Source organism: Pseudophryne corroboree, chromosome 5, assembly GCF_028390025.1.
Source record: "Pseudophryne corroboree isolate aPseCor3 chromosome 5, aPseCor3.hap2, whole genome shotgun sequence".
In the NCBI taxonomy this organism is placed as follows: Eukaryota; Metazoa; Chordata; class Amphibia; order Anura; family Myobatrachidae; genus Pseudophryne; species Pseudophryne corroboree.
This window is the reverse complement of record NC_086448.1, coordinates 648,897,891-648,916,394: the sequence shown is the minus strand read 5'-3', so window position 1 is coordinate 648,916,394 and position 18,504 is coordinate 648,897,891. Positions and strand designations below refer to the sequence as shown.

At 46.5% G+C, this 18,504-nt stretch overlaps 1 protein-coding gene across 3 annotated transcripts in view; it reads right to left on the bottom strand.

The window, feature by feature from the left end:
• Positions 1-8,965: 8,965 nt before the first annotated feature.
• Positions 8,966-18,504, bottom strand: part of RNF138 (ring finger protein 138) — a 29,339-nt gene continuing 19,800 nt past the window's right edge. For 2 of the 3 annotated variants that reach the window (XM_063924987.1, XM_063924985.1), the window contains exon 6: positions 8,966-9,119. In XM_063924987.1, coding sequence (XP_063781057.1) covers positions 9,030-9,119 — 90 coding nt within the window. In that variant the 3' untranslated portion in view covers positions 8,966-9,029. Of the gene's footprint in view, positions 9,163-18,504 lie in introns of all 3 variants that reach the window. The other variant, XM_063924986.1, reaches the window with a different exon arrangement.

The window sequence follows — 18,504 nt, the reverse complement described above, 5'->3', positions numbered from 1 at the left end:
GACCGCCCGCTATACTCCTGCTGTCCCATCAGCTGCCCACAGCCGGGCGGATGCGACATCATGGAGCCCGGCTCGGTTGCAAGGGAGACACTAACAAAACACATAAACAATAATTCATATACAGTGCCCATACAATCATCAAATGCACAATTCGTGTTATACTCAAAGAGATAAAATCGTAATATTAAAAACAAACCCTGTTAAACTCATTGATTATTGAATATGCTATAATATAAAAACAAACTAAAGTTCAGCATGTAAACAACATAAACACAAGCATCCATTTAGATTGTTCTGAGGAAGGGGAGCACGTCCCCGAAACGTCAACTTGTTTGTTAATACAACATTCACTATTTTCACCAGACTCCGAGTGCCGCCTCATTTCTTTGTGCTTTGGTATTGTGGGGTAGCCCCCCGGGAGGAAGCCACAGGAGCAAGGTATTTGTTTGCCATTTTTGGAGTGCCGGAGTTTCTATGTGGGATATATATATATATATATATATATATTATATATACACAACCTTTTTATAATACAGTAATTCCATTTCATGAAAAGTGACTGCCTATTATGTTTCTTTCATTAGTTATAGTTGCAAATGGTAGTTACACGTGTGTGTGTGTGTGTGTGTGTGTGTGTGTGTGTGTGTGTGTGTGTGTGTTATATATATATATATATATTGATTTTGTGTCATTTTTCCCCTTTCCTATTTCTAGATTTTTTTTAAAACAATTATTTTATTTATTTATATATATATATATATATATATACACACATACATACACACTTTATAGGGGGTGGGGGTGATTAACAGAAAATATATAAGGGTGTCCACAAAAGGATACACTATATATATATATATATATATATATATAAATTATATCTATATATGCTCAAGTTCACATACGTTTTTTGCTGACTGTGGCTGGGACTTTCATTGAGGTGCGGTTCCATGGCAGCACTGCGTTGTTCCTCTCTGTACACTGAGCAATGAGCATGCAGGGTCAGGAGGTGGAGCCGGCCAGGGTCAGTCAAAATACAAGGGAGGGAGCCTAAAGCAGGTGGGCGGCCAGCAGGTGGTGGCAAACGGCGTCGGCGGAAGGAGCATGAAAGACTGGGGACATCGATCGGTTCTCCCTGCCTGCGGCTGCAGGGGGAGGAGGGAGAGGACGATGCTGCCTACCCGGACTTTAGGACACAGCAGCATCGCGCAGCTGTTTCTGCTTGTTGCCGGGGTCCGCCAGCAGAGGGGGCGCGGCAGATGCAGTTCACCCTGGCTGGGGTTGAGGGTGACTGATAGCGATGGCTGCGGCCGGCTAGACGCGCACTGCGGCCGCTACTAGCCAGCCCAGCACAATATGATTTTTAGGTAAAACTAATTCAGGAGGAGCGTGCCGCCCTCCAATGGCTGGCGCCCATAGGCAGCTGCCTAAAGCTGCCTAGTGGAAGCGCCGGCCCTGGTAGTATGAATTGGTATTATTTTGTGGCCACACCCTTTCCCCATGAAGCCACATCCCTAATTTTTTGCGCGCGCCTAAGGCGTGCACTGCCCATATTTTACATAGAGGGGGGCGCCAATGCCGTTTCTTGCACACAGCGCTAAAATGTCTAGTTACGGCACTGTTTTCCTGCAGTGAAACAAAGACTGGGCCCAGGGTACAGTATGCCCTGCATCCCTCCCTTAATCTAGCTATGGTCACAAGTAGAGATCCATGTACAACAATTTCTCCAAAAGTGGATGATACTGGTGGGCAAGTGGACATTGCTCCCGGCTCCCCACCACCCGTGACCTACCGGAACAAAGGCCTTTTTGTCGAATGCCAGTACCCTCGACCGCCATCTTGGACCCGCTTGTCCCCGGAGTCCGAGCTTCCCGGCTGCAAGCTCAGAGACACTGACACCTGGCTTCTTGCTACGGCTGGCGGTAACCTCGCCAGTGGGACATCCGGCCGCCTGACCCCCAGCTCAGCGCTGAAGCCAGCCGAAGTCTGTCCCCGAGTGTGTCACAACTGAGGGCTGAAGACCGTGACTGGGAGCCTCAGTTGTAGGGGTTGACGGGTACCTGAATGTTGGAGGAGCGATGGGACTCCTGGACATGCGTAAAGACAGTAGCAAGGATGCCCGAAGGCGTGACCACGACAACTGGAAATATCTTTCAGTGATTTTATTAAATGAAAAGTCATAAAACGTGCAAAAACAATAGAAAGTCACAAGTGGAAATTTAGGTGTGCAACTGGTTAATACCAGTAACCTGGAATGTAGAGAAAAGTTCTGTAAACTGTAAATGAAGCTAGGGTTAGCTGAAAAACTGTAAATGAAGCTAGGGTTCGCTGGAAAACTGTAAATGAAGCTAGGGTTCGCTGGAAAACTGTAGTTGTTGAAGAGTGGCTGCTGGAAAGCCGGAATACAGACACAGGTGAGTAAGGTGATGTTGTAGAGGGTTAATCACAGAGGTGTCGTGTTACACCACAGAGTGTAACACAGAGGAGTCAGGCTTGAATGCAGGAGAGTTCACTGGAGAATCTGGAGAAGACTGCACACAGGAACCACTGGAGACAAATGAAGCACTGACATCTATCTGGCCCAGACACAGGATACTTATACCTGCAGCTATGCAGGCATTGGCTGGGTAATTATGCAGATTTCAGAGCCAGTAGATTAGAGGAGCTGGAACATGTGATTGCATCCAACATGGCTGCGCCCATGCTGGAAGTAAGATGGAAAACCTGGTTTGGAACACAATGTAGAAACATAGTAGTAATGGCGGCTCCGGCCGCAGAGGACAGGAGACGCCAAACAACAAGTGCATGCTGAGACACGTGGAAGGCAGCGGAGGCCGCGGAGGGCGTACAACCAGAAGGGAGATAGTGTCTCAGTACTCGGATCGTGACAGAGTGGAGGAGATCGGTGACGTCACCGGCGGGGTCCCGGCCTCCGGACACTGGCGCTCTCTGCTCACGGCGCCTCACCTCTGGTCTCCGTCTCCTGCCCTTGCCCAGAGCCTCTCACCTCCAGAATACCAAGGCCAGTCACGGCTGCTGTGAGGGGGACACACGCACACCTCACTCTGACGTGAGACTCTTCTCTTTCAACCGGGCTCTCTGCGGCTGGACCCCTGCCTTTGCTGCTAAGGCTCCCTGTCTGAAACCCTGCAGCTGTTCTGAAGCTCCTGACCCTCTCCTATATAGCAGTGTGTGCTAATAATTATCCCTGCCACAGTAGGTACCGCGCTGGTGGCTGCCTGCCTTACAGGGACACTGCATCACAGGACGAAGGCTGCCATCCCTTCCCTCCCTGCTGTTTGTCATCTGTCAGGTCTGCACTGTTGTGCCTATTACACCAGGCAACCCCCCTCCCTACCACACCTTCACAGCCCTATATCACTGTGATATGTGATCTATGATGCCTCTCCTCCCCTGACATCCTCTATTCTGCATGATATCTACCTAATAGCTTATTGTACGACACCTTCTTTCAGCATATTATATTATATTATATTACTATATTTCCCCGCCTAGCCATGGAAAAATGTGTGGCTAAAACACCCAGGAACACTAAGAATTCTCAGACTCAGAAGCAGAAGAGAAATTTCCTGCGCCCATTTCATCTCCTCTCCGAAATTCTCTCTCCAGAGATGATCGCTCCGACTCGCCTGATCCAGCGCCCACTTGCTCTGATGCGGCGAGGAGAGCCAAGGAAATCTCAGACGTATTGTCCACACTGCTTGACGCCAAATTGGCCCCTCTTACTGAGGCCATGACCTCAGCAACCGCGCTTCTGAAACAACACACTTCCCCCTTAACGGAAGCAGAAGATAGGATCTCGGGCCCTGGAGGACGAGTTAATGGAGGCGAAAGCCTTGCTACATACCCAAGACACTAATATGCTGGCTTCCCAAGACAAATTAGAGGAACTTGAAAATCGTAATCGCCGGAATAATCTATGTCTCAACGGTTTGCCGGAATCTGTGCGACCTAAAGAATTGCTTTATATGGTGTCCTCCTGGCTGCCCGAAGCTTTGGGACTACCACCATCGAGCAGACTGCTCCAAGTGGAGAGGACACACCGCATCGGACTGATGTGACAACCACAGCGTCCACGCTCTGTCATATTTCGCCTTTTGAATTACCTCGACAAGCTATTATGAATGCATTCCGGAAGCTGAAGGAACTTAAAATATGAGGACGCCCGAATCTTATTGTTCCAGGACTTTTCTTTTCAAATCTCCACTAAACACCGGGAATTCTCCCCATCTGCACCGAGATGTTCTCCAAGGGCATTCGATTTGCACTTCTGTACCCTGCTAAACTTCAAGTGCATCGCAATGGCACCATCATTTTTTGACACGCCGCAAGCTGACAGAAACTTTCTATCCTCATTGGACTATTTTGCTGCGGTCCTCTGTCGCTGATGCGGATTGAGGTCTACACTTGATAAGTATCGACACTGTTGTTCTACTAAGAGGTTCCATATGTTCTACTTTAACTCTGTGATGTCAGGGAGGTCCAGCATATATTGCTGCAGACCACTTTCCCTCTGCCTATTGGCTGGGTTGGGGTCTACCGCTCCTCTTCCTTTTCCATGCCTTCTCGACCTCTCTTCTATTTTTTCTCCTATCTTATCTTGCTGTAATTGTTAACAGATGTATTTGGCCTTTCAGGCCTCCATATTGGATTCTTGTAATTTTGAAAATAATTGACAGGTTCTGTTTGCTATATTCCTCATGTTCTCTTTCACACACTCAACTTTTAGGTATCAATTTTATGTTTTTTCATGGTATGTTGTTTACACGTTCCTATTGGCCTACTTGCTGGGATGGGCTGATGGCCACTCTACTCATCGTATGGTTTTAAATTCCACAGGAAAGGTATATGTTAATGCCATGGGGTCTTCATTAGCTACTGTTTCCCCCCACTCCAAAACCTCTTAAATGCATATCTTGGAACGTAGAAGGGTTAAACACCACCACCAAATGTAAAAAAGTGTTGGGCCACCTGAAAAAACTTTGCCCAGACGTTGTTTTTCTCCAGGAAACACACTGGAAGGCCTCGGACCCTAACACACTGCGTGATACCTGGCTCCAGGGTTTTCATTCTGCCCCTTATCAGAGTAAATCCCGTGGGGTCCTAATAATGTTTAGCAACTCTATCCACTATGTCATACGTGATGAGTGGTGCGACCCGGAAGGCAGTTTCTTTTTTTTTTTTAAAGTTAATTTGGAAGGTGAATTATACACGCTAGTTTGCCCCTACTGACCCAAGCACCTCCTTTTTTCATGATATTTTTTCTAAATTGCAGATATGGGCAGAAGGGTTCGTGATCTTGAGCGGGGACCGTAACAATTTTAGATCCAGAACTAGATGTCTCCGGAGGCCCTCGACTCAACAAGTCACTTTCCCCCACAGTTTCACTTTCTTCTTGACTCCCTCACCCTAATAGATTCCTGGAAATTTTTTCACCCAGTCTCCCGTGAATATACATTTTATTCTCATCCCCACAATTCCTTTTCCTGTTTAGATTACTGGTTGGTGTCCAAATCTCTTTTACATAAAGTGGAACAGGTGACCATAAAGAATATTCTATTGTCTGACCACGCCCCTATTAGTATGACCATCACCTAACTCAAACCTAAAACTTTCTCCTATAATTGGAAATTCCCTGATTATCTAGCATCCACTGATGATTTTAAAGCTCACTTAGCGCAATCTTTCTCTAATTACCTTGTAGATCATAACGTCCATTGCTCAGACATTAACCTCCTCTGGTCGGCATCTAAACCGGTCTTACGGGGCCATATTATAGCTTATGTAGCAGTCAAAAAACAAAAAACTTGCTCAGAGATTCTCCCAAGCTTCCACAGCAGCTTCTGTAGCATATTCCGCTTGATTGGCCTCAGAATCCTCACGCCTCCTATATAAGCAGGCTAAGGACCTCTATGACACTCTGTTCAGAAAGAGCCCAAATGAACCTTACCTTCCAGAAATATAGATATTTTCGCTGGGGAAATAGACTGGGAAAACTTCTGGCCAGCATGGCGCGAGCCTCTACGGCAGAAGCCCCTATCCTTTCGATTCAACTTCCTGACGGCTCCCTTTCCACCTCCCAGTCTGAAATAAATTCAACCTTTTTAACTTACTTTGAATAATTTTATAGCACCCAGGCGGACAACCCGACAGCAGGCATAGACTCTCACCCAATTAGACCTCCAGGTCCTCACTGTTGATGACAGAGTTCCTCATATATCACAGATAACGACACAGGAGATTGAACAGATAATTAAATTACTCCCCACGGGCAAGTCCCCTGGACCAGATGGTCTGTCCACTGTGTACTATAAATCATTGTTGTCACAAATCTCTCCACTCCTTGCTCAATTGTTTAATTCCATTCATTTGGGTGAACCATCCCCCCCACATTTCAATGTCGCTATTTTACTTTTGAAACCAAAAAAAACCACCCTTCCCTCCTCATATAGGCCGATCTCTTTACTTAATCGGGACTTTAAGATTTTCACAAAATTGCTCGCTTCCCGACTGCAACCCATACTCTCCAACCTAATCCACCCTGCTCAAACAGGGTTTATGTGTAACAGACACTCGGTACGTAACATTAGGACACTCTTAGATGCCATGACAGCGACACCATGCTGGCCTACTGGCCTTGGGCCCACCTCTTGAATATTTCAGGTACAGGGCTTTAGTACCCCCTTCCTCCAGGTGTTTTCTACCCTTTACAACAACCCTACTGCCTTTTTAACTATCAATTCCAACAATACTTATTGTTTTGACTTGGCCAGGGGGACAAGACAAGGCTGCCCTCTCTCCCCTCTGCTATTTAACCTCACCATAGACCCACTTTAGACGCTTTATTAAGGAACCCCTCTGGCAAGGGATTATGGTTGTGGAGGTGGAGGTGAGGTTCTCTGCTTTTCCAGATGATGTTCTCCTCTACTTCTCAAATCCTAAGACAGCTATCCCAAAAGTTCTTCCGCTGTTGGCAGACTTTGAAATGATATCCGGATTTAAAATCAATTATCTCAAAACTGAAGCGTTAGTGTTCTTCCCAGAGGGACAGCGAGGCTCCTTCCCATGTTGTTGGGCCCAAAACAACTGCCTTACCTATTTGGGCATACAGATACCACATCACCCATCCCTATTACATGACTAATTACAACCCGCTCCTTCAGAGAACCCTTCTGGACTTTTCAAAATGGGCTCACCTCTCCTTAACTTATATTGATCGCTGTCATCTTTTTAAAATGATCAGTTTCCCCTGATTTCTCTATGTCCTCCAAACTCTACCCATTTATCCCTCTAAACAAATGTCATCGGTTTAGAATAAAGCCCTCTCTAAATTCATTTGGGCTTACACCCCAGAATCTCCCTATATAAAAACTACAGCAGAAACGTGACCTGGGAGGCCTTAATTTGCCATGTTTACAATCTTACACCTTGGCAGCTAAATTATAGAATAGCTTCTGATTGGGTCAGTGGTACCCAAACTTACTCAAATACCCACCTAGATCAAGCTTTCACACCCGGATGGAAGCTAGTTTCCCTACTACACACCACACCTCCTGACAGCATTTAAAAACAACTGCTTAATCAACTGCCTGTGTTGCCTGGTGCACTTTGTGCCCTAGATTGCAATTATTACGCTACCAATCTAGATTTTAACCGCTATGGGGAAACCCCCGACTTCCATCCCCACCTCACATCCCCAATTTTTTGGGACTGGCATAAGCATGGCCTCTGTTACATATTCCAATTTTTACAACCGGAATCGTTTATCCTCCTAACACGTATACAGCTCGAAGAGAAATTCCTGACATTATAGATACCCTTGTTCCCCTTCCTACAGGCCTGTAGTTACGTTAACACAATCCTCTCTGTGTTGGAAAGTAGAGGTGTGTCCACTGACCTTGACAGTGCTGTACGACGCGCTCCGGGTTCCCCACTCACTACATCACACATCTATGACCGGGCCCGCCTAGTACTGAACCTTGAGGAAAGGTTCGACGGGATTATTGAAATGGGAACGCGACTTCCCTGGTCTTACCAGGAGATCGCTCTTTTCTGCTTGCCAAAAACTCTAAACAAACACTTGGTATCTATATCATATGTAAAGATGAACCACAAAATTTTACATAGAGCGTACTTCACCCCCAAGCTCAAGTTTTTGATGGGTAAGGCAGACACGTCTGCTTATTTTAAAAGTGTGGTGACCTGGAAGCCGACATTAAGCACTGTCTTTGGTCATGTCCCCTAGTTCGTTCCCTGTGGTCTGCCCTTCAAAGTTACATAACCCACGACCTACACTTGTCCTTTACTATCAGTGATATATGGGACTTTTGGGGTATAGTCCCTGCCGAATCAAGATCTGGTTTGTCCAGTGGTACTTAATAAATTGGCCGCCACAGCCAAAAAGATGATACTATCCCAATGAATATCTCCAGACCCAGTATCCATTACCCTTTTATACCCCAGGTTATCTTATTTGTTCATGATGGATTGGTCCGAGGTTACCCTACAAAAAAAAAAAAAACCAACGGCGACTTTCTTTGACATTTGGTTGCCCTACATCATGACACTACCTCCAGAAACCAAGTCACTTTTGCGTCAGAGCTTTCACCTCACCACTTGGTACAATATGTCTGTACTAGATACTGGCCACCCTTTTTAAAACCAAACCTGGGCTTTCCTTGTTTCTCTGTGTACCCACAATCTAGTTGTTTATCCCTATTCCTTTTTATCTTCCCATTGCTCCCCATGCATACCTTTATGTCTGTACTGTGATTTTACCAGATTTTTGTTCTATTGTTGTGTGAACTTGCTCTATGTTTACAATTTTCCTGTCAATAAAACGTTTAAAAAAAAAAAAAAAAAAAAAAGGATATGAAGTCAGTATGATACAAGCCACTGCCTGATTAAGAGTTAATCTTGAATGTAAAACAATACAATTTAGATATTTTAGAATAAAAAATATTTTATTAACATACAGTAAACAAATTGTGTAAGTTATTAAGTTGTATTTATTGCAGCATTTCATGTAGTCCATTGAAAGTTTGATAGGATTTCTCAACTGCAGCTTTGAATTGAGCCTCTTCATCAAGGTAGACATTCTGGAAGACAGGTATCATCGAGACAAAGCCATAAATTGATTAGCTAATCAGAAAAAAAAATTAAAAAAAATATATAAAATAAAAAATTATTAATAAAAAATAAATAATAATAATAATAATAATAAATAATAATAATAATAATTTTAACCTGGTATGAAAGATGCATACGGAGTGTTTACCGTAGTAAGACTAATACTCTAGGGCAGGCATGTCCAAACTGCGGCCCTCCAGCTGTTGAGAAACTACACATCCCAGCGCATGCCCTGACACAGCTTTAGCATTCTCTGACAGCAAAACTGTGTCAGGGCATGCTGGGATTTGTAGTTTCACAACAGCTGGAGGGCCGCAGTTTGGACATGCCTACTCTAGGGCTAATGTAGACTTCAATACAAGTTGGTTTTGCAAATGCATCTTGCGTGTTTTCGCACTGCACATGCTCTGGTGCAATGCATCTGCAGATACCCGAAATGCAGCAGAGAACATTACTTAAGTGCTTCTCCACTTGTAGCTGAAGGGGCATAACTAGTTTGAACTGGGGCTTTACACATGGGCAAAGTTCAATAAGAGCATGTTGTTGGAATTGCAAGCTATACATACTAGAGATGTGCAGCTGGCACTTTGTGTTTTGGTTCTAATTCCACTTTTGTATTTTGGCTTGGTTTTGCCAAAACCACCCTTTTGTGTTTTGGTTTTGGATGATTTTTGGAAAACAAAAACAAAACACCCACATAAAAACAGTTTAAAAAAAAAAAATCACAGAATTTGGGGGTAATCTTGCTCCTACGGTATTATTAACCTCAATAACATTCATTTCCAGTCTATTCTGAACACCTCACAATATTGTTTTTAGGCCTAAAAGTTGCACCGAGGTGGCTGTATGACTAAGCAAAGCGACACAAGTGTGCGGCACAAACATCTGGCCCATCTAGGAGTGGCACTGCAGTGGCAGACAGGATGGCAGATTTAAAAACTAGTCCCCAAACAGCACATGATGCAAAGAAGAAAAAGAGGTGCAAGATGGAATTGTCCTTGGGCCCTCCCACCCACCCTTATGTTGTATATACAGGACATGCACACTTTAACAAACCAATCATTTTAGCAACAAGGTCTGCCACACGACTGTGGCTGAAATGACTGGTTTGTTTGGGCCCCCACAAAAAAAAGCAATCAATCTCTTCTTGCACAAACTGGCTCTACAGGAGGCAAGATGTCGACCTCATCATCATCAGCCGATTCCTCACCCCTTTCACTGCATACATCCTCCTCCTCACATAGTATTAATTCGTCCCCACTGGAATCCACCATCACAGGTCCCTGTGTACTATCTGGAGGCAATTGATGGTAAAAGGTCTTCCTGGAGGAATTTATAATTTGTTTTGATGAACATCACCTTCTCCACATTTAGTGGAAGTAACCTCCTACGGCGATCGCTGACAAGGTTACCGGCTGCACTAAACACGCTTTCGGAGTACACACTGGAGGGGGGGCAACTCAGGTAGAATAAAGCCAGTTTGTGCAAGGGCATCCAAATTGCCTCTTTTTCCTGTCAGTATACATATGGACTGTCTGACATGCCTACTTGGATGCAGTCACTCATATAATCCTCCACCATTCTTTCAATGGTGACAGAATCATATGCAGTGACAGTAGACATGTCAGTAATCGTTGGCAGGTCCTTCAGTCCGGACCAGTGGGTGGGCTAGGAAATCTTATCCTTTTCCTTGCAGCCCCAGTGGCGTGAGAAATTGAAGGACGAGCTGTTGACAGGTCACAGTCCACTTGAGTTGACAATTTACTAACCAGCAGTTCTTTGCACCTCTGCACACTTGTGTCTGCTGGAAAGAGATACAACGTAAACTTTAAATCTAGGATCGAGTACGGTGGCCAAAATGTAGTACTCAGATTTCAACAGATTGACCACCCTTGAATCCTGGCAAAGTGAATGAAGGGCTTCATCCACAAGTCCCACATACTTTGCGGAATCGCTCCGTATTAGCTCCTCCTTCAATTTCTCCAGCTGCTTCTGCAAAAGCCTGATGAGGGGAATGACCCGACTCAAGCTGGCACTGTCTGAACTGACTTCACGTGTGGCAAGTTAGAAGGGTTGGAGATCCTTGCACAAGACAGAAATTATTCTCCACTGTGCTTGAGTCAGGTGCAATACCCCTCCTTTGCCTATATCGTAGGTGGATGTATAGGCTTGAAGGCCTTTTGCTGCTCCTCCATTCTCTGAAGCATATAGAGAGTGTTGAATTCCACCTCGTTACCACTTCTTTCTTCAGTTGATGGCAGGGCAGGTTCAGGAGTGTTTGCTGGCGCTCCATTCTTCAGCATGCAGTGGCAGAATGCCGAAAGTGGCCTGCAATTTCTCGGGCCACCAATAGCATCTCCTGCACACCCAAAAAATTCTGCACCACCAAATGAATTGTATGTGCAAAACATGAGACATGCTGGAATTTGCCCAGATGTAATGCACGCATAATATTGGTGGCGTTGTCCGATATCATAAATCCCCAGGAGAGTCCAATTGGGGTAAGCCATTCTGCAATGATGTTCCTCAGTTTCTGTAAGAGGTTGTCAGCTGTGTGCCTCTTAGGGAAAGCGGTGATACATAGCATAGCCCGCCTAGGAATGAGTTTGGATTTGCGAGATGCTGCTACTGGTGCCTCCGCTGTTGCTGCGGGAGGCAATACATCTACCCAGTGGGCTGCAACAGTCATAGTCCTTAGTCTGCCCTGTTCCACTTGTCCGTGGTTAAGTGGACACAACTGCATTTTGTAGGACACTGGTGACTGACATCTGTGTACATTCTCGGTATCACCTGCCTAGAGAAGAGGAACCTAGATGGGATTTGATAACGGGGACACAGTACCTCAAACAATTCCCACTGAACTAATGATGGATATTGGACGCACGTCTAACACCAACATTGCTGTCAAGGCCTCAGTTATCCGAATTGCAAAAGGATGACTGCTGTCATATTTTATCTTCCTCACAAAGGACTGTTGGACAGTCAATTGCTTACTGAAAGTAGTACAAGTGGTCTTCCGACTTCTGGGATGACGATAGACTCCCAGCAGCAACAACAGCAGGCGTACCACTCAAGGATCCTCCTGGAGGAATCCCGGTTAGGAGAGGACTCCTCAGTCTTGACAGTGACATGGCCTTCAGGACTACCGATGTTCCGGACTGAGGAGGAAGTTGACGTTGAGGGAGTTGGTGTGGCTTGCAGGAGGAAGAAGGGATTTAGGTGTCAGTGGGCTGCTTACGCTCTTGCCCAAAGTTTCACAACTTGACACTGACTTATGATGAATGCGCTGCAGGTGACGTATAAGGGAGTATGTTCCTAAGTGGTTAACATCCTTACCCCTACTTATTACAGATTGACAGAGGCAACAGATGGCTTGACACCTGTTGCCAGGATCTGTGGAGAAATAATTCCACACCGAAGAGGTGGCTTTTTTGGTAGTTTGCACAGGCATCACAACTGGCTTCTTCATCCCATGGACAACAGGTGTCTCCCCCAGTGCCTGACTTAAACAAACCACATCACCATCAGAATCCTCATCGGCAACTTCCTCAGCACCAGCAACACCCATATCCTCATCCTGGTGTACTTCAACAGTGACATCTTCCATTTCAATATCAGGAACTGGACTTTGGGTGCTCCTTCCAGCACTTGCAGGGGGCATGCAAATGGTAGAAGGAGCCACTTCTTCCCATCCAGTGTTGGGAAGGTCAGGAATCGCAACCGCCGACACACTTGGACTCTCCTTGGGTATATGTGATACCATCTCAGAACGCACAGTTCTTTTCTGTGCTCTTTCCAGCTTAACTCTTAATTTTTCTACCGGAAGGATGAGGGCTTTCATCGTCATGTGAAGCTGAACCACTAGCCATGAACATAGGCCAGGGCCACAGCCGTTCCTTGCCACTCCGTGTCATAAATTGCATATTGGCAAGTTTACGTTTCTCCTCAGACCATTTAAATTTCTTTTTCTGGTTAGTTTTACTGAACTGTGACTTTTTGGATTTTACATGCCCTCTACTATCACATTGGGCAACGCCCTTGGCAGACGACGTTGATGGCATTTCATCATCTATGTCATGGCTACTGGCAGCAGCTTCAGCACTAGAAGGAAGTAGTTCTTGATCTTTCCCTATTTTATCCTCCAAATTTTTGTCCTCCATTATGTTTTTGGAGTTATATAACTAAATATGCAGCACAGGAATGACTGATGGCCAGGACACTACCACTGGTCTGATGCAACACAACAACACTGTAAGGGACTTATACAGCTACACTGGATATATGGTAGCAGAGGACACCACCACTGTGACTGGTCACTGGACTGATGCACAAGAGAGACTTCCCCTGGTCTAATGCAGGACAACACAGCAAAAAATGCAAGCCAGCAGCACTGGGGACATATAGCAGCAGAGGACACCAACACTGACTGGCTGGACTGATGCAGCACAATACACTGACTACAATGGACTGTACAGCACAGCACAAGACTCCCCACTTTCCCACCCCCACAGACACTGAACACTGAGGACACATCCTCTCAATACACTCTGAGACTGGAGTGAAAATGGCCGAGACGCGCGGTTCCTCATATGGAATCCAAATCCAGCGAGAATCCGACAGCGGGATGACGACATTTTGCCTCGTTTGGGTTTCAGAGTCAGGTGGGAAAACCTGAGCCTGACTCTGATCCGGGCTCCGGTAGGGTTCGGTTCTCTAAGAACCGAACCTGCTGATCTCTATATACATACACATGTATTCAGACTGATCTATTGCATCAGCAGGGATAGGGCTGGTGCAAGTACAGTATGTACTGATAAGGATGACTGCTATAAAGCCTAGGATACACACACACAGGCCTCTGACTACACCATCGTTATCGGACAGATTGGGATGCCAGGTCCAGTCACGTTGTCTTCTCAGTGGCCTGAGTCAGCTCTCCAATGGGACGGCTGCTGCAATCGGAGCAGAGTTCTGATCAGGTAGCGTTTGCGAACAGCACCCTGCACAGCCACTATCAGTGATGCTGCAGTCTGTGCAGCTGCTTGGTGAGCAGCACTTCCTCAGACTACAAGCCCCACCCTTTGTGATGTCATGCAGGGGGCAGGACCAGCACTTGGCACTGTTGCCATGTGACAACAGTGGCAGGAAGAGGTAAGAGAGAAGAGTAGCCTAAACCATTGCAAGTGAGGAAAGTAAGATGCAGTAGTAGAGCAAGCTATGAGGATGAGGGAGAGTAAAGAGAGGAATGTGGGTTAGGAATGAGAGTGGAGTGAAAGAAAAGAGTAATGCACCCGAGACAGCAAAGAAAATAAAAGGTTTTTAATACCTACCGGTAAATCCTTTTCTCGTAGTCCATAAGGGATATTGGGGGAAATTAGTATGATGGGGTATAGACAGAGTCCAAAGAAGCCAGTGCACTTTAAAATTCTTCACCTGGGTATGCCGACTCCTCCCCTCTATGCCCCCTCCCACAGGCAGTTATAGGTAAAAACGTTACCGAAGGAGAAAGGACATATGAGAGAAGGAACATAACTGAAAGGGTGGTGAGTTTTACACACCACTCTCATACAACAACAGCGACTGCTGAACAGGTAACTATAGAACAAGAACCTGCAGAAAAGTCCATGCACTGAGGCAGGCATCCAATATCCCTTATGGACTACGAGAAAAGGATTTACTGGTAGGTATTAAAATCCTATTTTTTCTAGCATCCATAAGGGATATTGGGGAATCTAGTACGATGGGGACGTCCCAAAGCTTCCAAAGTGGGCAGGAACGTACAGAGACTGATGTAGCACCACCTGCCCAAACTAGGTATCCTCTTTGGCCAGGGTATCAAATTTTTAGAACTTCACAAAAAAAACTGTTCTTCCCTGACCAGGTAGCAGCTCAGCATAGTTGCAAGGCAGAGACTCCATGGGTAGCCGACCAGGAAGAGCCCACTGATCTTGTAGAGTGGGCCTTTAGAGACTTCAGAACGGGTAAGGCTGCAGACACATAGGCCTGTTGGATAATAAGCCTAATCCAACAAGCAATGGACTGCTTTAAAGCAGGGCAACCCTTCTTCCGCACATCATAGAGCACGAACAATGAATCAGTCTTTCTGACCCAAGCTATACGCTTGACATAGATCTTCAAGGAACGCACAGCATCCAAAGCCTCCGGAGGAGCAGAAGCGTCAGAACTGGATGGAACCACAATAGGTTGATTCAGATGAAACGCGGAGACAACCTTCGGCAGGTACTGCTGTCTAGTCTGGAGCTCCGCTCGGTCCTCGTAAAAGACCAAGTATGGACTTTTACACGATAAGGCCCCCAATTCTGAAACACGTCGATTAGAAGCCAGGGCCAGTAACATCACCATCTTCCACATGAGGTACAAACCAGGAGGACTGTAGAAATTTCAAACACTACATCAAAATCCGTAGGCGGCACAAAAGGCGGTTGCATGTGGAGTACCCTTTGCAAGAAGGTCTGAACTTCAGGCAACACTGACAATTTCTTTTGGAAGAAAATTGAGAGGGCTGAGATCTGGACCTTAATGGAACCCAGACGTAAGCCCTTATCCACACCAGCCTGCAGGAAATGTCCCAAGTGAAACACGGCAGGCAGATAAGTGCATTCCTCGCACCAAGAGACATATCTCCTCCACATAGGAGGATAGTGTTTTGATGTCACAGGTTTCCTGGCCTGGACTATGGTAGTAATAACCTTTTTGGAGAGGCCCTTGTGAGCTAGGATATTCTGCTTAACCTCCATGCCGTCAAACGAAGTTGCCGTAAGTCCGGGTAGACGAACGGTCCTTGTTGAAGAGCTCTTCTTAGTGGTAGAGGCCAAGGGTCTTTGACAGACATGTCCAGAAGATCTACGTACCACGCCCTCCAAGGCCAATCAGAATTGCCCGACATCCTGATGCCCGATTCGCTTTAGCACCCTTGGGAGCAATGGAATCGGAGGAAACAGAATAGCCAGTAACGGCCAAGGCGACGCCAGTGCGTCCACCGCCCTCGTCTGAGGGTCCCTGGTCCGTGAGCAGTACCAGGGAAGATTCTTGTTGAGCAGAGAAGCCATCATGTCTATTTGTGGGAAACCCCACCGGTCGATGATCTGTTGGAACATCAGGTGGTGGAGCCCCCACTCCCCCGGGTGGAGATCGTGACGACTCAGGAAGTCCACCTCCCAGTTGTCTACACCCAGAATGAAGATTTCCGACATTGCTCTTGCATTTCTTTCCACCCAGAGGAGTATTATTATTATTATTATTATTTGACACCTCTCGCATGCAGGCTCTGCTTTGTCCCTCCTTGACTACGGATATACGCCCTGGATGTGGTGTTGTCCGACTATACCTGGATCACGTGATCCCTGAGCAGAGGAGGGGCCTGAAGCAGAGCATTGTAGATCGCCTGAAGTTCCAGAATGTTGATCGGAAGGAGGGCCTCGTGGACTGACCATCTGCCCTGGAACTGTGCCCCTTGAGTGACCGCTCCCCATCGACTTGCATCCATTGTGAGGAGGGTCCAATCCTGAATCCCGAAACTCTGGCCGTCCAGGAGATTGGAGGACTGGAGCCACCACAGGAGTGAAATCCTGGCCTGAGGTGACCGCTGAATCATCCGGTGCACCTGGAGATGCGATACGGACCACTTGCTCAGGAGATCCAATTAAAATGTTCTGGCATGGAACCTCCCGTACTGGATAGCCTCGTATGAAGCAACCATTGTACCCAGCAATCTTATTCAAAGACAGATGGACACTCGAGTAGGCCGGAGCACCATCTCCTGAAGTGTTTTCGCCTTGTCCTCTGGCAGAAACACCTTCTCGGCCACAGTATCCAGCAACATCCCCAGGAACAAGGAACACGAGCCTCCGAGTTGACTCCAGGTGGTACTTCTGCAAGTTGAAGATCCACCCATGGTCCGAAAGAAGATGGATGGTGCGGTCAATATGAAACAAAAGCTCCCTGGATCGTGCCTTTATCAGAAGATAGTCCAGATAAGGGACCACATTGACCCCCTGGACCCATAGCTCATCTCCACCATCACCTTTGTGAATACCCACGGGGCTGTGGACAGGCCGAAGGGTAGTGCCTGGAATTGGAAGGGACTGTCCAGGAAGGCAAACCGCAGGTACGCTTGATGAGGTGGCCAAATCGGAATATGGAGATAGGCATCCTTGATATCCAAGGAGACCATAAATTCCAGTTCTTCCAGGCCCACAATCACTGCTCGCAGGGACTCCATCTTGAACACCTTCAAGTAAGGATTCAAAGATTTGAGATTCAAAATGGGTCTGACTGAACCATCCTGTTTCGGCACCACAAACAGGTCCGAATTAAACCCCGTGCCACGTTGCAGCAGTGATACTGGAACAATGACGCGGGACTGAACCAACTTTCGGATTGCCTGTTAGAACGTAACCTGCATATCCTCCAAAGCTGGTAAGCTTGATTTGAAAATCGTTGAGGGGGGAGTATTGTTGAACTCCAGCATGTAGCCCTGAGAAATGAGATCTGACCCAGGAATCCTAGCAAGAGGTCTCCCAGACACGGCTGAAGTGGCGCAGTTGAGCTCCCACCTCGAGATACCCTTGAGGTGGGTGGGCACAGTCATGCTGAGGTCTTAGTGGAAGCAGGTGGACTGTTCTTGAAAACTGGTGCTTGCAGGTTTTCTGGACTTACCTCTGGTGCCTCTAGCCGCATTGGAGGCACCTCTGGCCTTAGATCGAAATCTACGTAACCGAAAGGACTGGACAGACGGCACATGATAGGAGTGTCTAGTCGGCGGGGCCCCAGGTGGGAGAAATGTGGATTTCCCAGCCATAATTTTGGATATCCAGATATCCAATTCAACCCCAAAAAATCATTCCCCCAAAAAGGGGAGGATTCCACACTACTTTTGGATTCTGCGTCCGCAATCCACTGACAACAACGCCATGCGCGCTGACACTGCCATGGCAGAAGTCAATGCATTAATGTTCCCATCTCCTTGAGCGAATCACAGAGGACAAGTGTAATGTCCTGAATATGCTTCAGCAGGGTTACCATAGTAACTAAGGGCATATCTCCCGAGAGGCCCCCTGAATTTGAGTGGCCCAAGAATGAATAGCATCGGTCATCCAGCAACACGCAATGACCAGTCTTTGCGATATACCAGCTGCTGTGTATATAGATTTTGGTGTAGTCTCAATCTTCATATCCCCATGATCCTTCATGATAAAGGAGCCCGGGGTGGGTAGCACCACCTTTTTAGACAGGAGAGATACTGAGACATCCACCCCAGGGGGTTCCTCTCAAAATCTACCTTCAGGAGCAAATGGGAAAGTGCGCAAAAACTTTTTGGACACTTGGAATTTT